The sequence below is a fragment of the Somniosus microcephalus genome, chromosome 3 (assembly GCF_052327205.1).
Source record: "Somniosus microcephalus isolate GS21.2 chromosome 3, FLI_Smic_1.0, whole genome shotgun sequence".
Lineage (NCBI taxonomy): Eukaryota > Metazoa > Chordata > Chondrichthyes > Squaliformes > Somniosidae > Somniosus > Somniosus microcephalus.
The window spans coordinates 346378050-346400007 of NC_140989.1; the positions used below are offsets into that span (position 1 = coordinate 346378050).

General features: G+C 44.9%; 1 protein-coding gene and 1 long non-coding RNA gene across 6 annotated transcripts in view; one reads left to right on the forward strand and one right to left on the reverse strand.

The window, feature by feature from the left end:
• LOC147122312 (very-long-chain enoyl-CoA reductase-like) overlaps positions 1-21958 on the reverse strand; it is a 109382-nt gene that overhangs the window by 21428 nt on the left and 65996 nt on the right. The window contains exons 1-4 of one of the 4 annotated variants that reach the window (XM_085983296.1): positions 13741-13785; positions 12839-12889; positions 12261-12312; positions 3820-3864 (exon numbers count right to left, since the gene is read on the reverse strand). In XM_085983296.1, the coding sequence (XP_085839422.1) occupies positions 3820-3864; positions 12261-12312; positions 12839-12889; positions 13741-13770 (178 nt within the window). In that variant the 5' untranslated portion in view covers positions 13771-13785. Of the gene's footprint in view, positions 1-3819; positions 3865-12260; positions 12313-12838; positions 13335-13740; positions 13786-21958 lie in introns of those variants that run through there. The other 3 variants (XM_085983297.1, XM_085983294.1, XM_085983295.1) reach the window with 3 other exon arrangements.
• LOC147122313 (uncharacterized) overlaps positions 1-21958 on the forward strand; it is a 120909-nt gene that overhangs the window by 19175 nt on the left and 79776 nt on the right. For both annotated transcript variants that reach the window (XR_015077727.1, XR_015077726.1), the window contains exon 2: positions 3617-3661. This is a non-coding gene — a long non-coding RNA (uncharacterized LOC147122313). The remainder of the gene's footprint in view (positions 1-3616; positions 3662-21958) is intronic.

A 21958-nucleotide genomic window follows, 5' to 3' on the forward strand; every position in this document is an offset into this window, starting at 1 on the left:
GTCATCGGCCGGTTTCCTTAAAGGGGCCATGTCCACATTCATTTTGACAGCTGTGCTGTCGGTGTTCTACAGCATTGAGGTGCTGCAAACACTGACAAGCACTGCACAGAAGTACACGGCTGCACCCAGGCTCTCCCATTACTCCCTCCATATGCTAATGGAGCGAGTCACAGCACGCAGGGAGGTTCTCTTCCCTTTCAATGGGCAGAAGAGACATCCCCAGGAGAACAACGCAGCCTGGTTGCACATTGCACAGGAGGACATAAGCAGGGATGTGGTCAGGAGGACCAGGCTGCAGTGGAGCAAACCTTTCAATGATCTCAGTAGATCACGAAACATTACTGCAAAGCCACACTCCACCTCATCCTGCTTTGCTTCTCATCATATCCCCTCTGCCTTCCCTACCCTACTCCTGCACATCCTTACTCACACCAACTTACCTTGCACCTCCACCCATCCCCATCTCACTAGCCACCCCTCACACTCACCCTCATCCTCGTCCAATCATACCAACTAACAACACACAAGGGTAGCCAGTTGGGTGTTTTATGCAATGTTCATGTAAAGTTTCTGTTAATGTGCTGTCAAACATTGAAATCTTTATTTTCAACACTTTGTCTTCTTGGACAGATTTGTGTGCACCTTTGGAAGTGTCTCAGTGAGTTGCAGTGAATGGTGTGACATAAGAGTACCCCCCGCAATGGTGGTGAGTTGAAGGGAATGGCTTGGTCATTGTAGGCTTGCTTTATAGTGGTGGTGTGGGGTGGTGCCATCATGTGGCAGCCAGGGCATACAGCGTCAAGTGAAGTAAATCTGGCCATGGCGAGGCCATCCCTGGTGTCCCGGGCAGCAATGTGGTCAGGTGCTGATGCCCTCTGTCCTGTGCAGCATCAGGTGATTGCGGAGAAGGCTGGTGCTGTTGTTGGTGCTGCTGGTGTGCCTGGTGCTACTGGTGTTGGGGCTGATCGTGGTGGGACTCTGAGGACCAAGGTGAGATTTTTTCAAAGGCACCGATGCTGATGGGATAGATGGCAGGTGAAGTTGAGATGACAGAAGCCAATCTGTCAATGGTGAGAGAGGTTGTTCCAATGAGGTGGCACTGGATAGAGAGTTTGCTCCAAACACTTCCAAACTGCATAAAGCTCAATCTGTCTTCCAAATGCAGTAAGCAACAGCTTCTAACCTTGGAAAGTGAACAGCTATGAAATGGGAGCTTTTATAGAACATTTGCAGCTGTCAAGTTAAATCATCCCATGCTGACACAACTATCAACATCCTTAACTGACATGATCCCCGAGCAGTGGGGAAGCATTTGGCGGGCTCTAAAAATCTAAAGGTGAGCTTAAAATAATACTTAATTGCCTCCTAACAATCCAGCTAATGATCTAACTTGCCTCCCCCGCCACTTGGTGTTGGGTCTGTTCAGCGCTGACAGACCCAACACCTGGGAGACTAGCATGGAGGCGGGTTGACAGCAGGCTCCCAACCCACTGTCAATCATTTTGATTTTAACAGCAGACTCGCCTCCGAACCCGCCCTCTGAGAGCCGGCAAAATCCAGCCCCTAATCTCAGCAGAGGCAGCAGTAGGGGCATTGCAATTGGGCTCAGCACCCCTGGGTCGGGAAGGTGGAAATTGCAGAGCTCTGATTGCTATCCAGTAAAAGTCTGGAAGTGTGTGCGTGTAGAAATATATATACATGTCCGCTAAGGACAACTGTGATGCCTCTGCAGTCAAATAGGCTGTTGGTACTCACTGTTAAGGCTTGCACATGAATGGTGGGCATTTAAACAGGGTGCCGGAGAGTGGCTGATACTTAAAACCGTGGACAAGTGCCTCCAGGACAGGAGGTGAGGGCCACAAAAATCTGCGGGCCCCCCAGTGCTGAGCCTATCAGAGTTGGCGGGCTAATGCTTTACAGCTGTGTATCTGTGCTGCACGGAGTTAGATCCTACAGAGTGGGTGGTGGAGTGAAGTGTAACTCAATCCGTGTTAGTTTCAGCCCAGTGACCAGAACCTCACTGTCACACCCACTAGACACCAAACATGCCTTCACAAGCAGATTCTTTTGGCAGTAAGCATTTCTGAAATTCCAGGACTGTTAAGGTAGATAAACAGTGAGTGTTATTTGGACGTCAGTAAGCCATCGTGTTCAATCCCTTCATCCTCTGCGAATTTGTAAAAGAAAACCGAATTGTTGGCCCGGCTCAATGAAGTGACCTGGGTATGACCGATGGCAAAACTGAACTGTGTTCAAATCGTGTTTGTACCTCCACCAACTCAAATAAAAGCGACTAAATTAACCCATCCAGGGATGGCACAGGCGCCAACGTCTCGCCCAGTCAGTGCCACTAATGCCGACACACGTAGAATCTCACAGCACCGAAGGCAGGAACCCTCACAACATTCAAGAAGCATTTAGATGAGCACTTGAAACGCCATAGCATACAAGGCTACGGACCAAGTGCTGGAAAATGGGATTAGAATAGACAGGGCTTGATGGCCGGTGCGGACGCGATGGGCCGAAGGGCCTCTTTCTGTGCTGTATAACTCTGTGACTCTAAGGAGGCCATTCGGCCCATCGTGCCTGTGCAGGCTCTTTGAAAGAGCCACCCAGTTAGTCGCACTCTCCTGCTCTTTCCTCAAAGCCAATGTTCCCTCTAATTTTTTTTGGCCTGCGCGGCCCCTTTAACGGGCTGCACGGGCCATTCAAAATCCCGCGCATGAACAGTTTTTCCATTTAAAAGCTGGCTCACCGGCTGCGCATTACCTCCAGAGCGCCGCGCAGCTTGAAGAGAACGTTGCCGATAGCCCTGCAAATGTTTCCTTTTCCGCCATATATTCAATTCCCTTTTGAAAGTTACTACCGAATATTCTAATAAACTCAAAGCACTGAATGGCTGGAGAAGACCAGTTTCTTCTCCTGTTACAGCATTACTTGTTGCTGTGAAGGGTTCGCTGATACTATGCTTGCAGCCCTTCAGCACAGTCGCTTATTCCAGGTCTCTCCTGCATCACTGACATGAAGCAAATCTCCTTTGGAGAGGTACAGTTTTAAAATAATACAGATATTAATATTCCTCCTCCTGAATATCCAGTCATTATCTCATTGCTGTTTGTGGGAGCTTGCTGTGCGCAAATTGGCTGTCACGTTTCTTACATTACAACAGTGACTCCACTTCAAAACAAAAGTACTTCATTGGCTGTAAAGTGCTTTGGGACATCCTGATGGCTTGAAAGGCGCTATATAAATGCAAGTCTTTCTTTTGTTTGAAGCTTGTATGAAATCAGTCAAAGCACTAAAAAAATCTCTGTATAATCTATCTGAAACACCACTAAACAAATGGGGCAAATAGTAAGGAAAGGCTGTCATCCTACTGAACTCCACAAATAAACACTAAAGCCTGCACATCTGCCGATGCACTTTATTATGGTCATATTTATGCTAATATATATGTACAAATGTATGTTGAAATGTTTAAGTGTCCTAATCCAAATTGTACACTCTCGGGAGCCGCAAGCCTACATTTCGTTGTACTGCACTTGTGCACTAACAATGACAATAAAAGTTGATTTGATTTGATTTGATTTGATTAAGGTAATTTGGTGTTTTCCAGAACAATCCTGAGAGATTCTTGAACTTATGGTTCCTCTGCTAAAAGGTCAGTGGTGTTTTGCTGTTTAAACCAACTCTATAATTAATGCTGTCATTTAATTGCCTTTTTTGTTAGTTAACCATATCTAAACTAACATTGTAAAAGCTCAATGATTTCAAATGCAGTAAATAAATGTAAATAAGTCTGTATAACAGGGTACTTACTGGGATCTAACCGGATGGACTGTCTTGCTGGGTACCACTGAGGGTCTAAAAAAGGAAATGCAAAAATAGGATTCATCTGTTATTGCAAAGACTCTTACAAATGTAACAAGTTTGGAAATGGAGTGATTCTAGACCAAGGAGACTGGATTTCCCGCTGGGACACGATCCCTATCGGAAGTGTGGTGCAACAGGACTCCTGTCCATCTTCAATGATGGTGGAGCCCAGCACATGAGTGCAAAAGACAAAGCTGAAGCATTTGCAACTATCTTCAGCCAGAAGTGCTGAGTGGATGATCCATCTCGGCCTCCTCCTGAGGTCCCCAGCATCACAGATGCCAGTCTTCAGCCCATTCAATTCACTCCACGTGTTGTCAAGAAACGGCTGAAGACACTGGATACTGCAAAGGCTATGGGCCCTGACAACATTCCGGCAATAGTACTGAAGACTTGTGCTCCAGAACTAGCTGCGCCCCTAGCCAAGCTGTTCCAGTACAGCTACAACACTGGCATCTACCCAGCAATGTGGAAAATTGCCCAAGTATGTCCTGTCTACAAAAAGCAGGACAAATCCGACCCGGCCAATTACCGTCCCATCAGTCTACTCTCAATCATCAGCAAAGTGATGGAAGGTGTCATCGACAGTGCTATCAAGCGGCACTTACTCAGCAATAACCTGCTAACTGACGCCCAGTTTGGGTTCCGCCAGGGCCACTCAGCTCCTGACCTCATTACAGCCTTGGTCCAAACATGGACAAAAGAGCTGAACTCAAGAGGTGAGGTGAGAGTGACTGCCCTTGACATCAAGGCAGCATTTGATCGAGTGTGGCATCAAGGAGCCCCAGCAAAACTGAAGTCAATGGGAATCAAGGGGAAAACTCTCCATTGGTTGGAATCATACCTAGCACAAAGGAAGTTGGCTGTGGTTGTTGGAGGTCATTCATCTCAATCACATGACATCACTGCAGGAGTTCCTCAGGGCAGTGTCTTAGGCCCAACCATCTTCAGCTGTTTCATCAATGACCTTCCCTCCATCATAAGGTCAGAAGTGGGGATGTTCGCTGATGATTGCACACTGTTCAGCACCATTCGAGACTCGTCAGATACTGACGCAGTCCGTGTCCATATGCAGCAAGACCCGGACAACATTCAGACTTGGGCTGACAAGTGGCAAGTAACATTCGCACCACACAAGTGCCAGGCAATGACCATCTCCAACAAGCGAGACTCTAACCATCGCCCCTTGACATTCAATGGCATTACCATCACTGAATCCCCCACTATCAACATCCTGGGGGTTACCATTGATCAGAAACTGAACTGGACCAGCCATATAAATACTGTGGCTACAAGAGCAGGCCAGAGGCTGGGAATTCTGCGGCGAGTGTCTCACCTCCTGACTCCCCAAAGCCTTTCCACCATCTACAAGGCACAAGTCAGGAGTGTGATGGAATACTCTCCACTTGCCTGGATGAGTGCAGCTCCAACAACACTCAAGAAGCTCGACACCATTCAGGATAAAGCAGCCCGCTTGATTGGCACTCCATCCACCACCTTCAACATTCACTCCCTCCACCACCGGCGCACTGTGGCTGCAGTGTGTACCATCTACAAGATGTACTGCAGCAACTCGCCAAAGCTCCTTCAACAGCACCTTCCAAACCCGCGACCTCTACCACTTAGAAGGACAAGGGCAGCAGACGCATGGGAACATCACCACCTACAAGTTCCCCTCCAAGCCACAAACCATCCTGACTTGGACCTGTATCGCCATTCCTTCACTGTCGCTGGGCCAAAATCCTGGAACTCCCTTCCTAACAGCATTGTGGGTGTACCTACACCATATGGACTGCAGCAGTTCAAGAAGGCGGCTCACCACCATCTTCTCAAGGGCAATTAGGGATGGGCACTAAATGCAGGCCTAGCCAGCGACGCCCACATCCCATCAATGAATAAAAAACAAATAAATAAATAAATAAATAAACTTATGACGACTTGCCATATTTTCCAGGGTCAGCGTCATTTGCATAATCTGGTCAAACATTGAAAAGGGCTGTCGTGGGGAGTTTGTCCACTTGAAGGCGAGCGATAGCACGCCCCTGCAGTGCCTTAAGGAGGCTTTTTCTGTAATGCCCATCAAGCCTGGGTGCCCGTTTTATACGGGCAAGACCACGACTGAGCATAATTGAGGTGGGAGTGATAGGAAATAGGGTGAATGATGTTACTATTTGAATGTGCCCATCCAAAGCAATAGGATCTGGTGTAGCAAACACCATTACATCGCGCTTTCTGTCTTATAGAATCATACAGCACAGAAGGAGGCCATTCAGCCCATCGTGCCTGTGCCGGCTCTTTGAAAGAGCTATCCAATTAATCCCACTCCTCTGCTCTTTTTCAATAGCCTTGCAAATTTTTCCCTTGCAAGTATTTATCCAAACCCCTTTTGAAAGTTACTATTGAATCTGCTTTCAGGCAGGGCATTCCGGATCATAACCACTCGTTGCGTAAAAAAATGTCTCCTCATCTCCCCTCTAGTTCTTTTGCCAATTACCTTAAATCTGTGTCTTCTGGTTACTGACCCTCCTGCCAGTGGACACATTTTTTTCCCTATGTACTCTATCATAATTTTGAACACCTCTATTAAATCTGCCCTTCAACTTTTCTGCTCTAAAGATAACAACCCCAGCCTCTCTAGTCTCTCCACATTACCGAAGTCCCTCACCCCGGTACCATTCTGGTAAATCTCTTCTGCACCCTCTCCAAGGCCTCGACATCCTTCCTAAAGTGTGGTGCCCAGAATTGGACACAATACTCCAGCTGAGGCCTAACCAGTGATTTATGAAGGTTTAGCATAACTTCCTTGTTTTTGTACTCTATGGGCAGGATTTTCATTGGACCGTGGAGGCAGGATTGGAGGCGTGAGGGGGGTTAAAATCCCAAAATCGGGGGTCCCGAACCCATCCCGCCCCCAGCCCGCCTCCATGCCAGTTTCAAAGGAGGCGGGTTGTCGGGCTGGCAATCAGTAACTAGTGGTGTTCCGCAGGGGTCAGTGCTGGGACCCCAACTCTTTACAATCTATATTAACGATTTGGAGGAAGGGACCAAGTGCAACATATCCAAGTTTGCCGACGATACAAAGATGGGAGGGAAAGCAGTGAGTGAGGAGGACATAAAAAACCTGCAAAAGGACATAGACAGGCTAAGTGAGTGGGCAGAGATTTGGCAGATGCAATATAATGTTGGAAAGTGTGAGGTTATGCACTTTGGCAGAAAAATCAAAGAGCAAGTTATTATCTAAATGGAGAGAAACTGCAAAGTGCTACAGTACAAAGGGATCTGGGGGTCCTGGTGCATGAAACACAAAAAGTTAGTATGCAGGTGCAGCAGGTGATCAGGAAGGCCAATGGAATCTTGGCTATTATTGCAAGGGGGATGGAGTATAAAACAGGGAAGTCTTGCTGCAGTTATACAGGGTATTGGTGAGGCCACACCTGGAATACTGCGTGCAGTTTTGGTTTCCATATTTAAGAAAAGATATACTTGCTCTCGAGGCGGTTCAGAGAAGGTTCACTCGGTTGATTCCAGAGATGAGGGGGCTGACGTATGAGGAAAGGTTGAGTAGGTTGGGACTCTACTCATTGGAGTTCAGAAGAATGAGAGGCGATCTTATCGAAACATATAAGATTGTGAGGGGGCTTGATCGGGTGGATGCGGTGAGGATGTTTCCACTGATGGGTGAGATTAGAACTAGGGGGCATAATCTTAGAATAAGGGGCTGCCCTTTCAAAACTGAGATGAGGAGAAACTTCTTCACTCAGAGGGTAGTAAATCTATGGAATTTGCTACCCCAGAGAGCTGCGGAAGCTGCAACATTAAATAAATTTAAAATGGAGATAGACATTTTCCTAGCAGATAAGGGAATTAGGGGTTACGGGGAGAGGGCAGGGAAGTGGACGTGAGTCTAGATTCAGATCAGCCATGATCCTATTGAATGGCAGAGCAGGCCCGAGGGGCCGTATGGCCTACTCCTGCTCCTATTTCTTATGTTCTTATGTTCTTATGTACCCGCCCCACACTGGGACCCACCTCCCCGAGGCGGGAAGGGGATTAGTGCCAACTAACTGCCTGTTAACAGATAGTTAACAGGCAGTTTTTAGCCTAATCCCTATTTTTAATGTTGAAGTGTGGGATTCCCGATGGCTTCAAACCACGCCAGGTTAGAGGAGGCGAACTGTCGGGATGAAGGGCTTGGAGGGGTCGAGATGTCCGGTGTTCAGGTGAGTCATGGGTGCATGAGTGCAAAGGTAAGTGTGTTTGGTGTGTGTAAAGTGTTTAAATAAGTTTTACATACCTTTACTTACCTTTACAGCCTTCTTTCCTTCAGGTCTCAGGAGTCCCTCATCTCACCGGCACAGAAAGCAGAATGGCTGCGAGCTGTCAAAAACTGCAGCATTCAGCTTTCTGTTCCGAGGAGATCTCTAAATCAGCCTGAGAGGAAGGAATTAATTTAGAATACAGATTGTCAGTGTTTGACAGCTTCAGACAGCTGTGAAACGCTGATATTTCATCTGTCAAAAGGTCTTGACAGATGAAATGTCAATCTGTGACGTCACCTGTTGCCGGGTGGCCCCTAATTGGCCTGCTGAGCCTGCTGGGCTGGCTCAACAAGGTCAATCAAGTGAAAATCGCGTGGGTTGGCTAGAACTCAATGGAGGCGGGACTACAACCCCGAAAGTTGTAGTCCCGCCTCCTACCCGACTCCTCAATGAAAATCCAGCCCTATGACTCTGTTTACAAAGCCAAGGATCCCACATGCTTTTTTAACAGCCTTCTCAACTTGTCCTGCCACCGTCAAAGACTTGTGTACGTACACCCCCAGGTCTCTCTGTTCCTGCACCCCCTTTAAAATTGTCCCATTTCGTTTATATTGCCTCCTCATTCTTCCAACCAAAATGCATCGCTTCACACTTCCCTACATTAAATTTCATCTGCAGGTGTCCGCCCATTTCACCAGTCTGTCTATGTCCTCCTGAAGTCTGTTACTATCCTCCTCACTGTTCATTACATTTCCAAGTTTAATGTCATCTGCAAACTTTGAAATTATGCCCTGTATACTCATGTTCAGGTCATTAATATATATCAAAAAGAGCAGTGGTCCTAAAACTGACCCCTGGGGGACTTTAAAGGTTACCAAATCCTTGTTGGTCCCTAATCAATCTCACCCTTCCTTTGACTATCCTTTCACTATTTATATGTTTAGAAAAGACGTTAGTGTTCCCTTTTATGTTACCTGCTAATCTATTCTCATACACTCTCTTTGCCCCTCGTATTTCCTTTTTCAATTCTCCTCTGCACTTTCTGTATTCTGCTGCTTGGTTCTCCAATGTATTATGAGCTTGACATTTATCATAAACCTCTTTTTCTGTTTCATTTTAATCTCTATATCATTAGTCATCCAGCGAGCTCTAGCTTTGGATGCCCTTCCTTTCCCCCTCGTAGGAATGTGTCGAGTCTGAACCCAAACTAGCTCCTCTTTGAAGGCCTCCCATTGCTCATTTACTGTTTTACCTGTATTTGTTTTTTTGGCTTTCTAGCTATCAGATTTCACTGAGCCTGTCCTCATAATAACATTGTTAAATTTATCCCTGAGGGCAGCTGGTGGAGGAATAAATAAACCAGATCCAGGAATTGTCATCCATTCCAAAAGGATTTGTATCAAATGATTTACAACCTCCCAAACTAAACCAGGATTTCTCACTACAAGTCAGAGAACTATCAAAGATTGTACTGGGCCATTGAAGTGTGTTCAAAGAGAGGTTTATAAGGACTCACTGGGTATGGTGGAAATATTAAATGAGTACTCTGTGACGTAATAAAACTCACTACGCGCTTGGTTCGAGTATAAAGCAAGGCTTTAAGCAACTTGTTTCAGAACATGGAGGTCTAGTTGTACTTCACTAGTTCCTGTCTTACAAAATGTCCCGGGGCAAGCTGGGCCCACGCCCGAGTATTTATACTCCTTGGACGGCACCACCAGCTGGCCATCCAGTGTTATTTCATGAGTCGTTTCTTCATGATGATGAGATTTATAACACTCTGTATCAGTCTTCACCCTTGAAGATGATGCTCAACTATTAGAATTTAATAATGTTACTAACAAATCTAGTATTAACATAAATGAACAATTTGTATTAGAAAGAATTAAGAACTTAAAAGTAGATAGAGCAGCCGGGGCCAGATGATATCCACCCGCGGGTCCTCAGGGAGATGTGCAATGTGCTGTGCGAGCCCCTAGCCTGTATTCTGGAATGGTTCCTATAAACTGGAAGGAGGCCAAGGTAGTCCCCAAACCCGGATAACTATAGGCCCATTAGTTTAACATCAGTAATAGGTAAGATACTTGAATGAATCATTAGGGATGCAATGTATGAATGCTTGGATAGAGAGGGACATATTAGGGACACCCAACGTGGCTTCATAAAAAGGAGGTCATGTCTTACAAATCTAATTCTATTTTTTGAAGAAGTTACAAAGTTGGTGGATGAGGGAAGTGCAGTAGACATTGTCTACTTAGATTTCCAAAAAGCTTTTGATAAGGTACCACATAAGAGGCTTCTCTATAAGATCGAAGCCTCGGGTATTAGTGGTAATATATTGAGCTGGATTCAGAGCTGGCTGGCAGGACGTAGTTATAGATGGATTTGGATCTGTTTGGAGACCGGTCACCAGCAGTGTCCCGCAGGGATCGGTGTTGGGACCGTTGCTCTTTACTATTTGTATTAATGATCTGGATGTATGGTGTTGGGGGCACAATCTGCAAATTTGCAGATGATACCAAGATCTGTACAAATGTTAGAACTGTAGATGATGCTCGTCAGCTTAGGCAGATCTTAATGTGTTGGGGGATTGGGCTCAAGACTGGAAAATTATGTATAACTTAGATAAGTGCAGTATTATGCATGTGGGCAGGGCAAATGCTCAACATTCATACACCCTTCAGGGAAAGGCATTAAAGATGGTGGAGATAGAATGAGATTTGGGCATTCTAGTGCATATATCCTTAAAGGTACATGAGCAATGCCGTGCAGCGATAGCTAGAGCAAATAGGGTGTTGGGGTGCATCCATAGGACAATTGAGTATAAAACAAAGCATACTGTTTTGTCCTTGTACAAGACCTTAGTCAGACCACACTTGGAATACTGTGTCCAGTTTTGGTTTCCTCACATGGTGGGTGATACTGAGGCTTCGGAGGGGGTGCAGAGGAGGGCCACTAGACTAATTCCCAGCTTAAAGCATCTTAGTTATCAAGATGGGCTAAAAGAGTTGGGACTCTATACCTTAGAGAAACATAGACTTGGGGGGATCTGATTGAGGTTTATAAGATAATGAAGGGAATAGATTGTGTTCCAGCTGACAGTTTATTTCAACTGAACAGGTTATGCAGGACCAGGGTCACAATTTAAGTTGTACAAGGCTAGCTCTGGGTTAAATGTCAGGAGGTGGTTCTTTTCCCAGAGAATAGTGGACCTCTGGAACAGGCTGCTGTCTTGTGTGGTGAATGCTGATTCGCTGAATTCCTTCAAGCGAGAGCTGGACCTGTTTCTGGCTGGGGCAGAGCTCACCTCTTACAGAAGGTAGGCACAGGAAACTCTTTTTTATCCGGCACCGACGGGACCGGCGTGGTGCCGGTTTATCAAAAAGTCCGGATTACAGAGAGGTATAGTTAAAAGGTACGAGAGCTCCGTACACAGCAACAAATCCAGGCTTCCCTGTTGCTTAGCAACAGCTGCAGGAACCCCGGCCACAGACCAAGCATCCCTGTTGCTTAGCAACAAGTGCAGGAACCCCATTACACAGCCACAGGTCCAGGAACGGCCACTAATATGAAGTAAAAACTTACCTGAACCTTCCTGAATTTTGCCGGTTAACAGAGATTTCCGGTTATTTAGGTGCCGGTAAATCGAGAGTTTCCTGTACTGTAGGGCATTCAGGGTCAGAGTGATCTCCTGGACTAGTTTCGATCGCCTAGATGGGTCGGAGCAGAATTTCCCAGATTTTTTTCCCCAAATTGGCCTAGGTTTTTTATCAGGCTTTTTGCCGCTCCCAGGAGATCACATGGTTTCAGGTGGGGTGAAGTGTAGATGTTGAGATACACAAGGTATCGCAATTGTGTGGGACAGGCTCGATAGACCAGATGGTCTTTACCAGTCTGTCATTGTTCGTATGTTCGTAACAACCTCGACTACGTGTAGTAAGGGAAAGAAATATCTGTACTTAAAAGTAATGACGTAGCAATCAACAAGACTGAGTCTTGACAGAAAGAACTAGAAAGAAAATAAAGCGATGGATCAACTAAAAACAGAAAATAGGCAAATGAATTCAAATACGACAAGGATGCTGTCATTGGGATTTATAGGTAGTCCTCTCAAATGCTTTTACTTACACGATTTATGGAACATGGATTTGATTTCTGCAACTGTGGCATTTGGTTCCACCTAAATAAGAGGCAAATAAAATACCGTCAGCAGCACAGCCTACTGAAAATTCTAAGCAGGAAGGGTGCTGACGCACTGCAATGCAAATTTCATGAGAAGGAGCCCCAAGCCCCCAACTGTGCTGTGCATGATATAGAGATGAACTCCTCCTCACTAATGACATGACATGCTGATGCTATGGGGCTTAACAACGCCTGTAGTAAATTCCGCTGCCCTGCAACAAAGTCGGGACGCTTTCAAAAAGCACCTAATCTGGGCTTGATTCTTTGTTACATAGTTTAATGTGTGTTTAACCAAGTCGCTTCAAAAATGCCCTTCAAATCAATTAAGCAATTTATATCGTGTAAAAATAGATGAAAGGCTTAGACAACTTTGTACTTAGTGAGCGCCTCCATCTATTAAAGAACGCGTGGATCAAATACTTGGCTAGGTAAATCACAAAGCTGCACAAAGTATTTATATTTTACAAAATTAACTGCGTAATTATACAAGAGGCATACTTTTTAAGTAATGTTTAGAGTCTCACCTTGTCCAGGAAGCAGAGCTGCTCCTTGGTCTTGGCATCAAGGATTTCCACCTCAAAGAAAACAAATGATTTTGCTTTTTTAGTTATGGTTGAGGATTCTCTTACTTGCTGGGCGACGTTAATAGTGAGTGCTTTCTTTTTTAAATTAGATGCAGTAAATACAGCTGATAAGTCGATCGTCTGCATTGGTGCCATTGCTTTTCAATGGGCACACGGGTAATGCTAAATGTTGCACAGAGAATTCAGCAGGCATCTACCAGTCAGTCCCAATGTGAAGAAAGTGGCAAACACGCATGTCCTTGACATTTCCAGACTGTAACAAGTGTAAAGAGACATCATGACAGCAGCATGACAGAACAGCCCAACTGATGGAAATGGCCTTGTAATTTGATAGTCCAGGAAGAATACTCTATCAGTCACGGTTACATTGAGCAGATCCCTTTTTTTTAAATCCAGCTGTTCCACTGCCTGCAAACGCATCCCTCAAACTAATGTTTTTGCAACAGTTACAGAAAACTATATCACCAAAAAAAAAATGTCATCTGACAAAACTTGAACGTGACAGCTTCAGCTGAAAGCACCACATGTGGGACCAAAGCAATGTAACTGAAACATGCATGCCATTCATTTCAAAATATCTCACATTACTGGTGAGTGTGTCGCGACTGAATATCGCGTATACATATCAACACATTTTCCCTGCACATTGTGTAAACAAGCTGTTGCTTTATATAAGGTTTGTTAACTGCCCCTTTCCCGGGATGCCCGTGAACTGAGCTGTCAAATTCCAGAGAGCTTGGGATTAAGGATGAGTTTACATCGGGCGAAATGAAACGGGAATCTCATATTTGAAAGAAAAATCTTTATTATTTTTTTAAATATTTAACATGAAAGGAAAGTACCTGATCCTCACGTTTGCTTGCCTTTGTCATTTTTGGCAGCCACGTTCTGAAGCAGTCCTGGAGTGACTCTTACAGAAGCCTGTGAATGTGAAACATGGGTATCGGGGATGTACCCACATCAGGTGTGAGAAGCCAGATCTAGTGCCGAACCTGTTCCCCACACAAGCCACTGGCACGCTCTCAGTGTTCCAGATTTTATGATATATTTAGTACTCAACAACAACAACTTGTATTTATATAGCGCCTTTAACGTAGTAAAACATCCCAAGGAGCCTCACAGGAGCGTTAACAGGCAAAATTTGGCGCAGAGCCACATAAGACAGGTGACCAAAATTTTGATCAAAGAGGTAGGTTTTAAGGAGCGTCTTAAAGGAGGAGAGAGAGGTAGAGAGGTTTAGGGAGGGAATTCCAGAGCTTAGGGCCATGGCAGCTGAAGGTACACACTGAAAACTTCTCATCTCATGATGAAATCTGCTGGATCTTCAAACATTTTTGAAAAGCTATATTAGTAGGAAAATTAAAGTGTTTTCCACATTGGGGGTAATTTTTGACTGTGGGCGATCTCGATTCAGTCGCCCGTTGTACATCTCTCTCCAATTTTCATTCCTGTCGACTTTTGACCGAAATGAAAACCCGGAGCAATGTACAACGGGCGACTGAATCGAGATCGCCCATTTTACACTATTGCGCAAAGTCTAACTTACCCCCATTGAATCCAAAGTTACGGCAGAATCCCCCTAAAAGATGTCAGTACAGTGTTTTCACAAACGGTGTCGGGAGTCAATACTGTAGTGTATGTGCCTTTAAGCGCCCCATGTGTACTGTAATGCCGGTAATGGCCACTCGGGCTATATAAGCCTGTATATTGTGTTGTATCAGTTAGTTCCCCTCCAGACTTTGTTTAGTAAACACCTATGAAACCAACTCCTGTCTTCAGTGTCTCTATCAACACACAGACACAACAGTGGCGACGAATTGGAAATGGACTTACCTGCAATTCGGCAGCACCTCAAGGACATCGATTCCTCTGGCGTCCAAAGTTGAAGAAAAATCAAGAAAAAGAAAAAGCTGTAGTTTCACCAGCTAGCCAAGCTGGTGGCAGGTACTGCAATAATCCTTCCTGGGCGTTGGGCTGGGGCTCCAGCGGCTGGCTCTACAGCTGGGCCAAGCAGCGAAAGCGGAGGCAAGCAGTAACAGACGGGGAGGGAGCACTCGGGAGACGGCCGGCGCTGCGAGCAGGTCGGCGTTCAGACCTAGAGAGAGAGTCCGGCGGGAACGAGTCTCCAACTGTAAATAAATAAATAAAAAGAACGGAAACCGCGGGAAACAGCGTTGTCATCGGCAGCAGCGGCGGGGAAGCGCGGGAAGCGCCATATCTTTTCTGCAGAAAAGAAAGAAAAGCGCGGGAAGCGCCATTTTTTTTCTAGGATGCCTAAGTCTGGCAATATTTATGCTTTTGATAATGAGATAGAGGATTGGACCACATATGTGGAAAGAGTGGAGGTATATTGCACCGCAAATGGAATAGAAGATGAAAATAAAGCTTCAGTACTACTAAATCTAATGGGCGCAAAGACATACGGGCTGTTACGAAATTTAATCACTCCAGCCAAACCAAAGGACAAGAATTTTAAAGAAATTGTTGACACCCTACAGGAGCACTTAAACCCAACACCGCTGCTGATAGCGGAACGATTCAAATTCTTCAAGAGAAATCAACACAAGAATGAAAGTAATGCTGATTACCTCACCGAATTAAGAAAGCTATCAAAACACTGCCAATTCGGGGCAGGATCAGCAGATTATCTTCGAGACAAATTCGTCTGCGGTCTCTTAAGTGAAGGAACACAGAAAAGGCTGCTTTCTGAAAAAGATTTAACACTGGACAAGGCTTTGAGTATGGCTGTATCATACGAAGCAGCCGCAAGAGGAGCTGCAGAGATACAACAAAAGACACAGGACTTCGGCACCTATGAAATGACACAGGGTTTTGAGAGATGTTATCGCTGCGGCAGATCCACCCATGACCAGAGGGACTGCTGGTTCAAGGACAAAGCATGCAGGCAATGCGGAAAGATTGGACACATTGCACGGGTATGCTGATCTGGACAAAAAAAATCCACAGACAGGAAAAAAAAAATCAATAAAGAAAAGTACAGAAAGGTACAAATGACGACGGACAGTAGCTCCGAAGACCAGAAGAGCGATAGCGACTCCGAAAACAAGAGACTAAGCTGTCTCAAATTACATAATGTAATTGCCAAAGATGATTACCTGACCATTTGGGTTACCCTCACGATAGCAGGGTCCCCAGTTAAAATGGAGCTAGATACAGGATCAGCTCTGACCGTCATAAATCGACGGGATTACGAGCGGCTATTTCCGCATATACCTTTAAAAGACACATCCATTATCTTGAAAACATATACGGGGCAGAAAGTATACCCCAAAGGAAAAATAAGGGTGCCTGTTGTATACAACGGCAAGGAAATACAAAAGTTGTATTTATACATTCTACAAGATGGTGGTCCACCACTGTTGGGACGTGAATGGATCAGGAAAATACGTTTAGACTGGCACTCCATTCAGGCACTGACGGTGACCAGTAAGAAAAAAAACGATGATGACGCCATACCTGAACGATTAAAAGACATCTTGGCCAACGCCAAAGAAGTGTTTCAAGAGAAACTAGGAACCTTGAAAGGCATCACCGCCTCAATAAAAGTGGAAGATGCAGCAATTCCCAAGTTTTTAAGGCAAGACCGGTGCCATACGCAATTCGTCCAGCAGTCGAGGCAGAGCTGGAGAATTTGGAAAGGCAGGCATATTAACCAAAATAGATTGGAGCGAGTGGGCAACACCCATCATTCCAGTCACGAAGAAAGCATTGAATAATGATAAATCTGAAGAACAGAGAAAAATTCGCATCTGTGGAGACTTCAAGGTGACTGTAAACCCGGTCCTTCACACGGTACAGTATCCTCTTCCGAGGATAGAAGATATTTTCGCCTCACTATCCGGAGGGAAACGTTTCACCAAAATTGACTTGGCACAGGCATATCTACAGATGGAGGTTGAAGAGGCCTCTAAAAAATATCTCACGATAAATACACACAAAGGTCTGTACCAGTACAATCGACTGGTTTTCGGAGTAGCATCCGCTCCAGCTATCTGGCAAAGAGCTATGGAGCAAGTCCTCCAAGGGATTCCGGGGACTCAATGCTACCTAGACGACATCCTTGTAACAGGAGAAAACAACAACGAGCACCTTGCCAATTTGAAGCAGGTGCTCACTAGGCTGAGAGAACGGGGCCTACGAGCAAATCGCCCCAAGTGCGAATTTTTCCAAAATCAAATATCATATTGTGGCCACATAATTAATAAGGAAGGGTTGAATAAGTCACCTGAAAAAATTGAAGCGGTCATAAAGGCCCCAGCACCTGAAAATGTTTCACAACTAAGGTCGTTCCTGGGATTAATAAATTACTATCATAAATTTTTACTGAACTTATCAACTCTTCTACACCCTCTTAATGAACTGCTACAAACAGGAGTAATTTGGAAATGGAGCGAAGACTGTAAACGTGCCTTCCATAAATGCAAAGACTTAATCACGTCCAAAGAAGTTTTGGCTCATTACAACCCATCACTGCCAATCAGACTGGCGTGCGATGCATCCCCTTACGGCGTAGGAGCAGTATTATCGCATAAATTCCCTGATGGCTCGGAACGGCCGATAGCTTTTGCGTCACGCTCATTGAACTCAGCTGAGCGTAACTATGCCCAAATCAACAGGGAAGCACTCAGCCTGGTATGGGGAGTGAAGAAATTCAACCATTACCTACACGGACAAAAATTTACCTTGTTGACTGACCATCAACCCCTCATCTCCATATTCAACCCTAAAAAGGGTGTTCCCATTATGACAGCGCAAAGGCTACAGAGGTGGTCCCTTTTTCTAGGGGCACACCAATACAACATAGAATACAAAGGATCAAAACAGCATGGGAATGCTGACGGGTTATCACGCCTACCGTTGCCAACGGTAGAAGAAGCACCTACCGTAGACCCAGTGGAGATTTTCCACTCTACCATAGTCGAATGTCTACCAGTAACAAATTCTGCCATTGAAAGGGAAACTAGAAATGACCCGACTCTCTCACGAGTCTACGATTTAACAGTGAAGGGATGGCCAGCACATGGCGAACCACTGTTGCCAGCATTCTCGCAAAGAAGAGAACAGCTGTCAGTGTGCCGAGGAACCTTGATGTGTGGATCCAGAGTGGTGATTCCACCCAAACTCCAGGATAAAGTTCTAAAGGAGCTTCACGAGGGGCATCTGGGTGGAGTGAAAATGAAGAACCTAGCCAGGGCGTTTGTATGGTGGCCAGGTATCGATGGAGACATCGAAGAAATGACCAAGAGCTGCCTAGGATGCCAGAAGGTCCAAAACGCTCCACCCCAAGCCCCTCTACATCCATGGGAGTGGCCCTCATCTCCCTGGCAAAGGGTACACATCGACTTTGCTGGTCCATTTATGGACTCAATGTTCTTAATCGCGGTTGATGCACACTCCAAGTGGCCGGAGGTAATAAAGATGTCCTCCACCACCACGGAAAAAAACATCACAGTATTAAGGACCATATTTGCCAGGAATGGGCTGTCGGAACAGATCTGTTCTGATAATGGACCGCAATTTGTGTCCGAAGAATTCAGGAAGTTCTTAAAAAACAATGGGGTTAAGCACTACACGTCCGCCCCATACCATCCCGCCACCAATGGATTAGCTGAAAGGTTTGTCCAGACCTTCAAGAAGGCCATAAAGGCCATGGGTAATGAAGACATAAAACTTCAGCACAAGGTGGATAACTTCTTGTTCGCATACAGGAATGCAACACATATGGTTACAAACCAAACTTCCGCCATGATGTTCTTCAATAGAAGCCTAAGATGCCGGCTGGATTTGATCAAGCCCAACATCAGAAGGGACGTGGAGAACTGGCAATTTCAAGGCATGATTGAAAGGCCAACTAGAACCTTCCAGATAGGTCAACAAGTTTTGGCCCGGGACTACCGTACCGAGAAATGGCAGCCTGGAACTATCTGCACACGACTAGGACCGCTGATGTATACCGTGGACATCGGAGAAAGCATAATAAGGCGCCATGCTGACCAAATCATAGAGTCATCCAAAAAGGGACAACCTACACCACAACTCTATACGCCTAACAATGAAGTAGAGATACCCATATCTACCTCCGATCTGGTGATACTGGAACCCGATGAACCCGACACTGGCATTCAAGCCGAATCAGCCTTGCCAAAAGAACCTACTACACCACCAGAAACTACTACACCACCGAGGCGTTATCCGGACCGAGTCAGGAAGCCTCCAGAGAGACTGACTTATAATTAATTAACTGCAGCAATGTGTAGATTATTTTTCTTGTAACATGTAATTAATAATTACTTAAAATATTATGTACTGGTTGGCTAAAAGGGGAGGAATTGTAGTGTATGTGCCTTTAAGAGCCCCATGTGTACTGTAATGCCGGTAATGGCCACTCGGGCTATATAAGCCTGTATATTGTGTTGTATCAGTTAGTTCCCCTCCAGACTTTGTATAGTAAACACCTATGAAACCAACTCCTGTCTTCAGTGTCTCTATCAACACACAGACACAACAAATACCACAGCTAGTACAAGGAAGTGCCTTTTTAGCACAGTACTCCCTGTTTGTGTGGCGATTTCTATCTGTCCTCATGACGTGCGCGATGCTGACAAGGCACCTTCCCTAGCTGGTACAATTGCAAAATACTGCAGACACTGGAAATCTGAAATAACAACAGAAAATGCTGGAAACACTCAGCAGGTCAGGCAGCATCCATGGAGAGTGAAACCTGGGCTGTCTACCAGCAATTATTGTTACAACAGAGTGGCCTGCTAGACTCCTTTAGAGGGCATTAAGATTCAGCCACGTAGTGTGGACTAGTGTCACCTGTAGGCCGGGCTGGGTAAGGGTGGCAGGTTCCTATACCTGAAGGACATCAGTGAAAGGGTTGGGTTTTTAATAACCTTCATTGTTAGTTTTTTCTGGTGCCAGCCCACAAATTACCAGATTTGAATTGGTGGGATTTGAAGTCACAAACCTCTAGGGTTGACTAGTCCACTGGCATAACCACAACACTACCGTGTGCCTGGAGGGCCTAGTGTCCTCTTATCAAATGTCATGGTCTTCAAACCAAGAATAATTGCACCAGTCCAGAACCCAGCGATCATTGAAACTCTGTGACTGTATAAATGTGCAATAACTCCGCTGTACAGAAGCAAAGTAAATGCTCTGATCCAAATATGATTTTACATATAGTATTACAGTACTAATACAACCATCAACACAATATCATTACAGTACTAGACGTCCATAAATATAGCATGAGACTACTACACAGCCACAACAGTGATAGTACTACAGTACTACACAGCTGTCAATACAATGGCATTACAGTACTGCAGTCATGAATGCAATAGTGTTACAGTACTACACAGTCACAAATATGATAGTATTACAGTTCTAGATAGCCGTAAATATAATACAGTAGTACAGAGCAACAAATATGATAGTATTAGTTTTAGATAGTTTTGATAACCAATAGCATATAATATAAAATACAGCCACTGTGTCAGCCGTGGCTCAGTGGGTAGCACTCTCTAGGTGGTCTTATGTTCATTAATAAATAGACATTCTTATTATGAACACAGCTAGCTTTTGTTAGTTACTTTATTGAGCACATGTGGACTAGGTACCGTATCTGTAGAGGCTTCCATCTTGACTGTTGCCTTGTGGGTAGCCTAGTGCCTCATGGGTAATGTAGTCTTAATATATATACAGCTGGGTAGTGTAGTCTTATACATACAGCTATATACAGCTCTACACAGCTCTACGGCTCCACCTAGTGTCCACTATAGAATGACATGTTATTGATCATTACATCCCCCTTTCTTTGAGGTTTAACAAAATCAATATCAATCAACTTTCAAGAAAACAATAAAGATAATATCAGTAACACTTTTGTTAGTGCTCTATAAACATAAACATTTTCAAAACAGTCAACACATTTTCAAAGCTTTACATTGTACTCAAAGATTAAGTCTATCAGGCTCTTTTACTTCACGTGTGGATCTTCTCAACACGGGTAAGTCTGATGTGTCTTCATGAGATTGCTCTGGCGGTGAATGACAAGATGCAGTTGCGGCATTGTCATCAATCTGGTCTTGAATAGTCTCTTGTGCTTTTAGGAGGGAACGGCGGTTCCTCCTGAGAATCTGTCCTTCCTCAGTTCTAACAGTGTATGACCTTGGTCCTACTTCCTCAAGAACTGTAGCTTTCCTGTTCCATGCATCTGGATCCTCAATCCTGACAACATCATCCCTTGTCAATGGTTTTAGAGTTTTGGATGACTTGTCATAGTATGATTTCTGTTTCAGCTTTAACAGTTGAAGTCTCTGTCTCAGTTCCTCACTTTGCTGTTCTTTTGCACAGTAGGGTAGCGTGGTGCGCAACTTGCGACCCATTAGTAGTTCAGCAGGTGAAGAACCACAGCCTAAAGGTGAGGCTCGGTAGCTCAGCAGGGCGAGATAAGGATCAGACTTGCTTTCTGTCGCTTTCTTCAGTAGCTGCTTGAGAACTTGAACACCTTTCTCTGCCTTACCATTTGACTGAGCATACAAAGGACTGGATGTGATGTGCTGAAAGTCATAATGTGCTGCAAACTGTTGCCACTCCTTACAGTTGAAGCACGGACCATTGTCGCTAACGGCAATCCTGGGAATTCCATGTCTGGCGAAGATGGATTTCACATGCATTATGACACTGCTTGCTGTGGTGCTTGAGAGCAGCGCCATCTCAGGATAGTTAGAATAGTAGTCAATCACTATTAGATAGTCTTTACCATTTAAATGAAAAAGATCCATACCAACCTTTTGCCATGCTGCTGTTGGTATGTCAGCTACTATCATTGGTTCCTTTGCTTGTTTGTTTTGGTGTTTCTGACATGTCTCACATTTGCCTATCATGTTCTCAATATCCTTATTTATACCAGGCCAATAAACAGTGTCTCTTGCTCTCCTTTTGCATTTTTCAATTCCGAGGTGTCCCTCATGAATCCTTTTGAGCATGTCTTGACGTAGAACCTGTGGAATGACTATTCTGTTCTGTTTT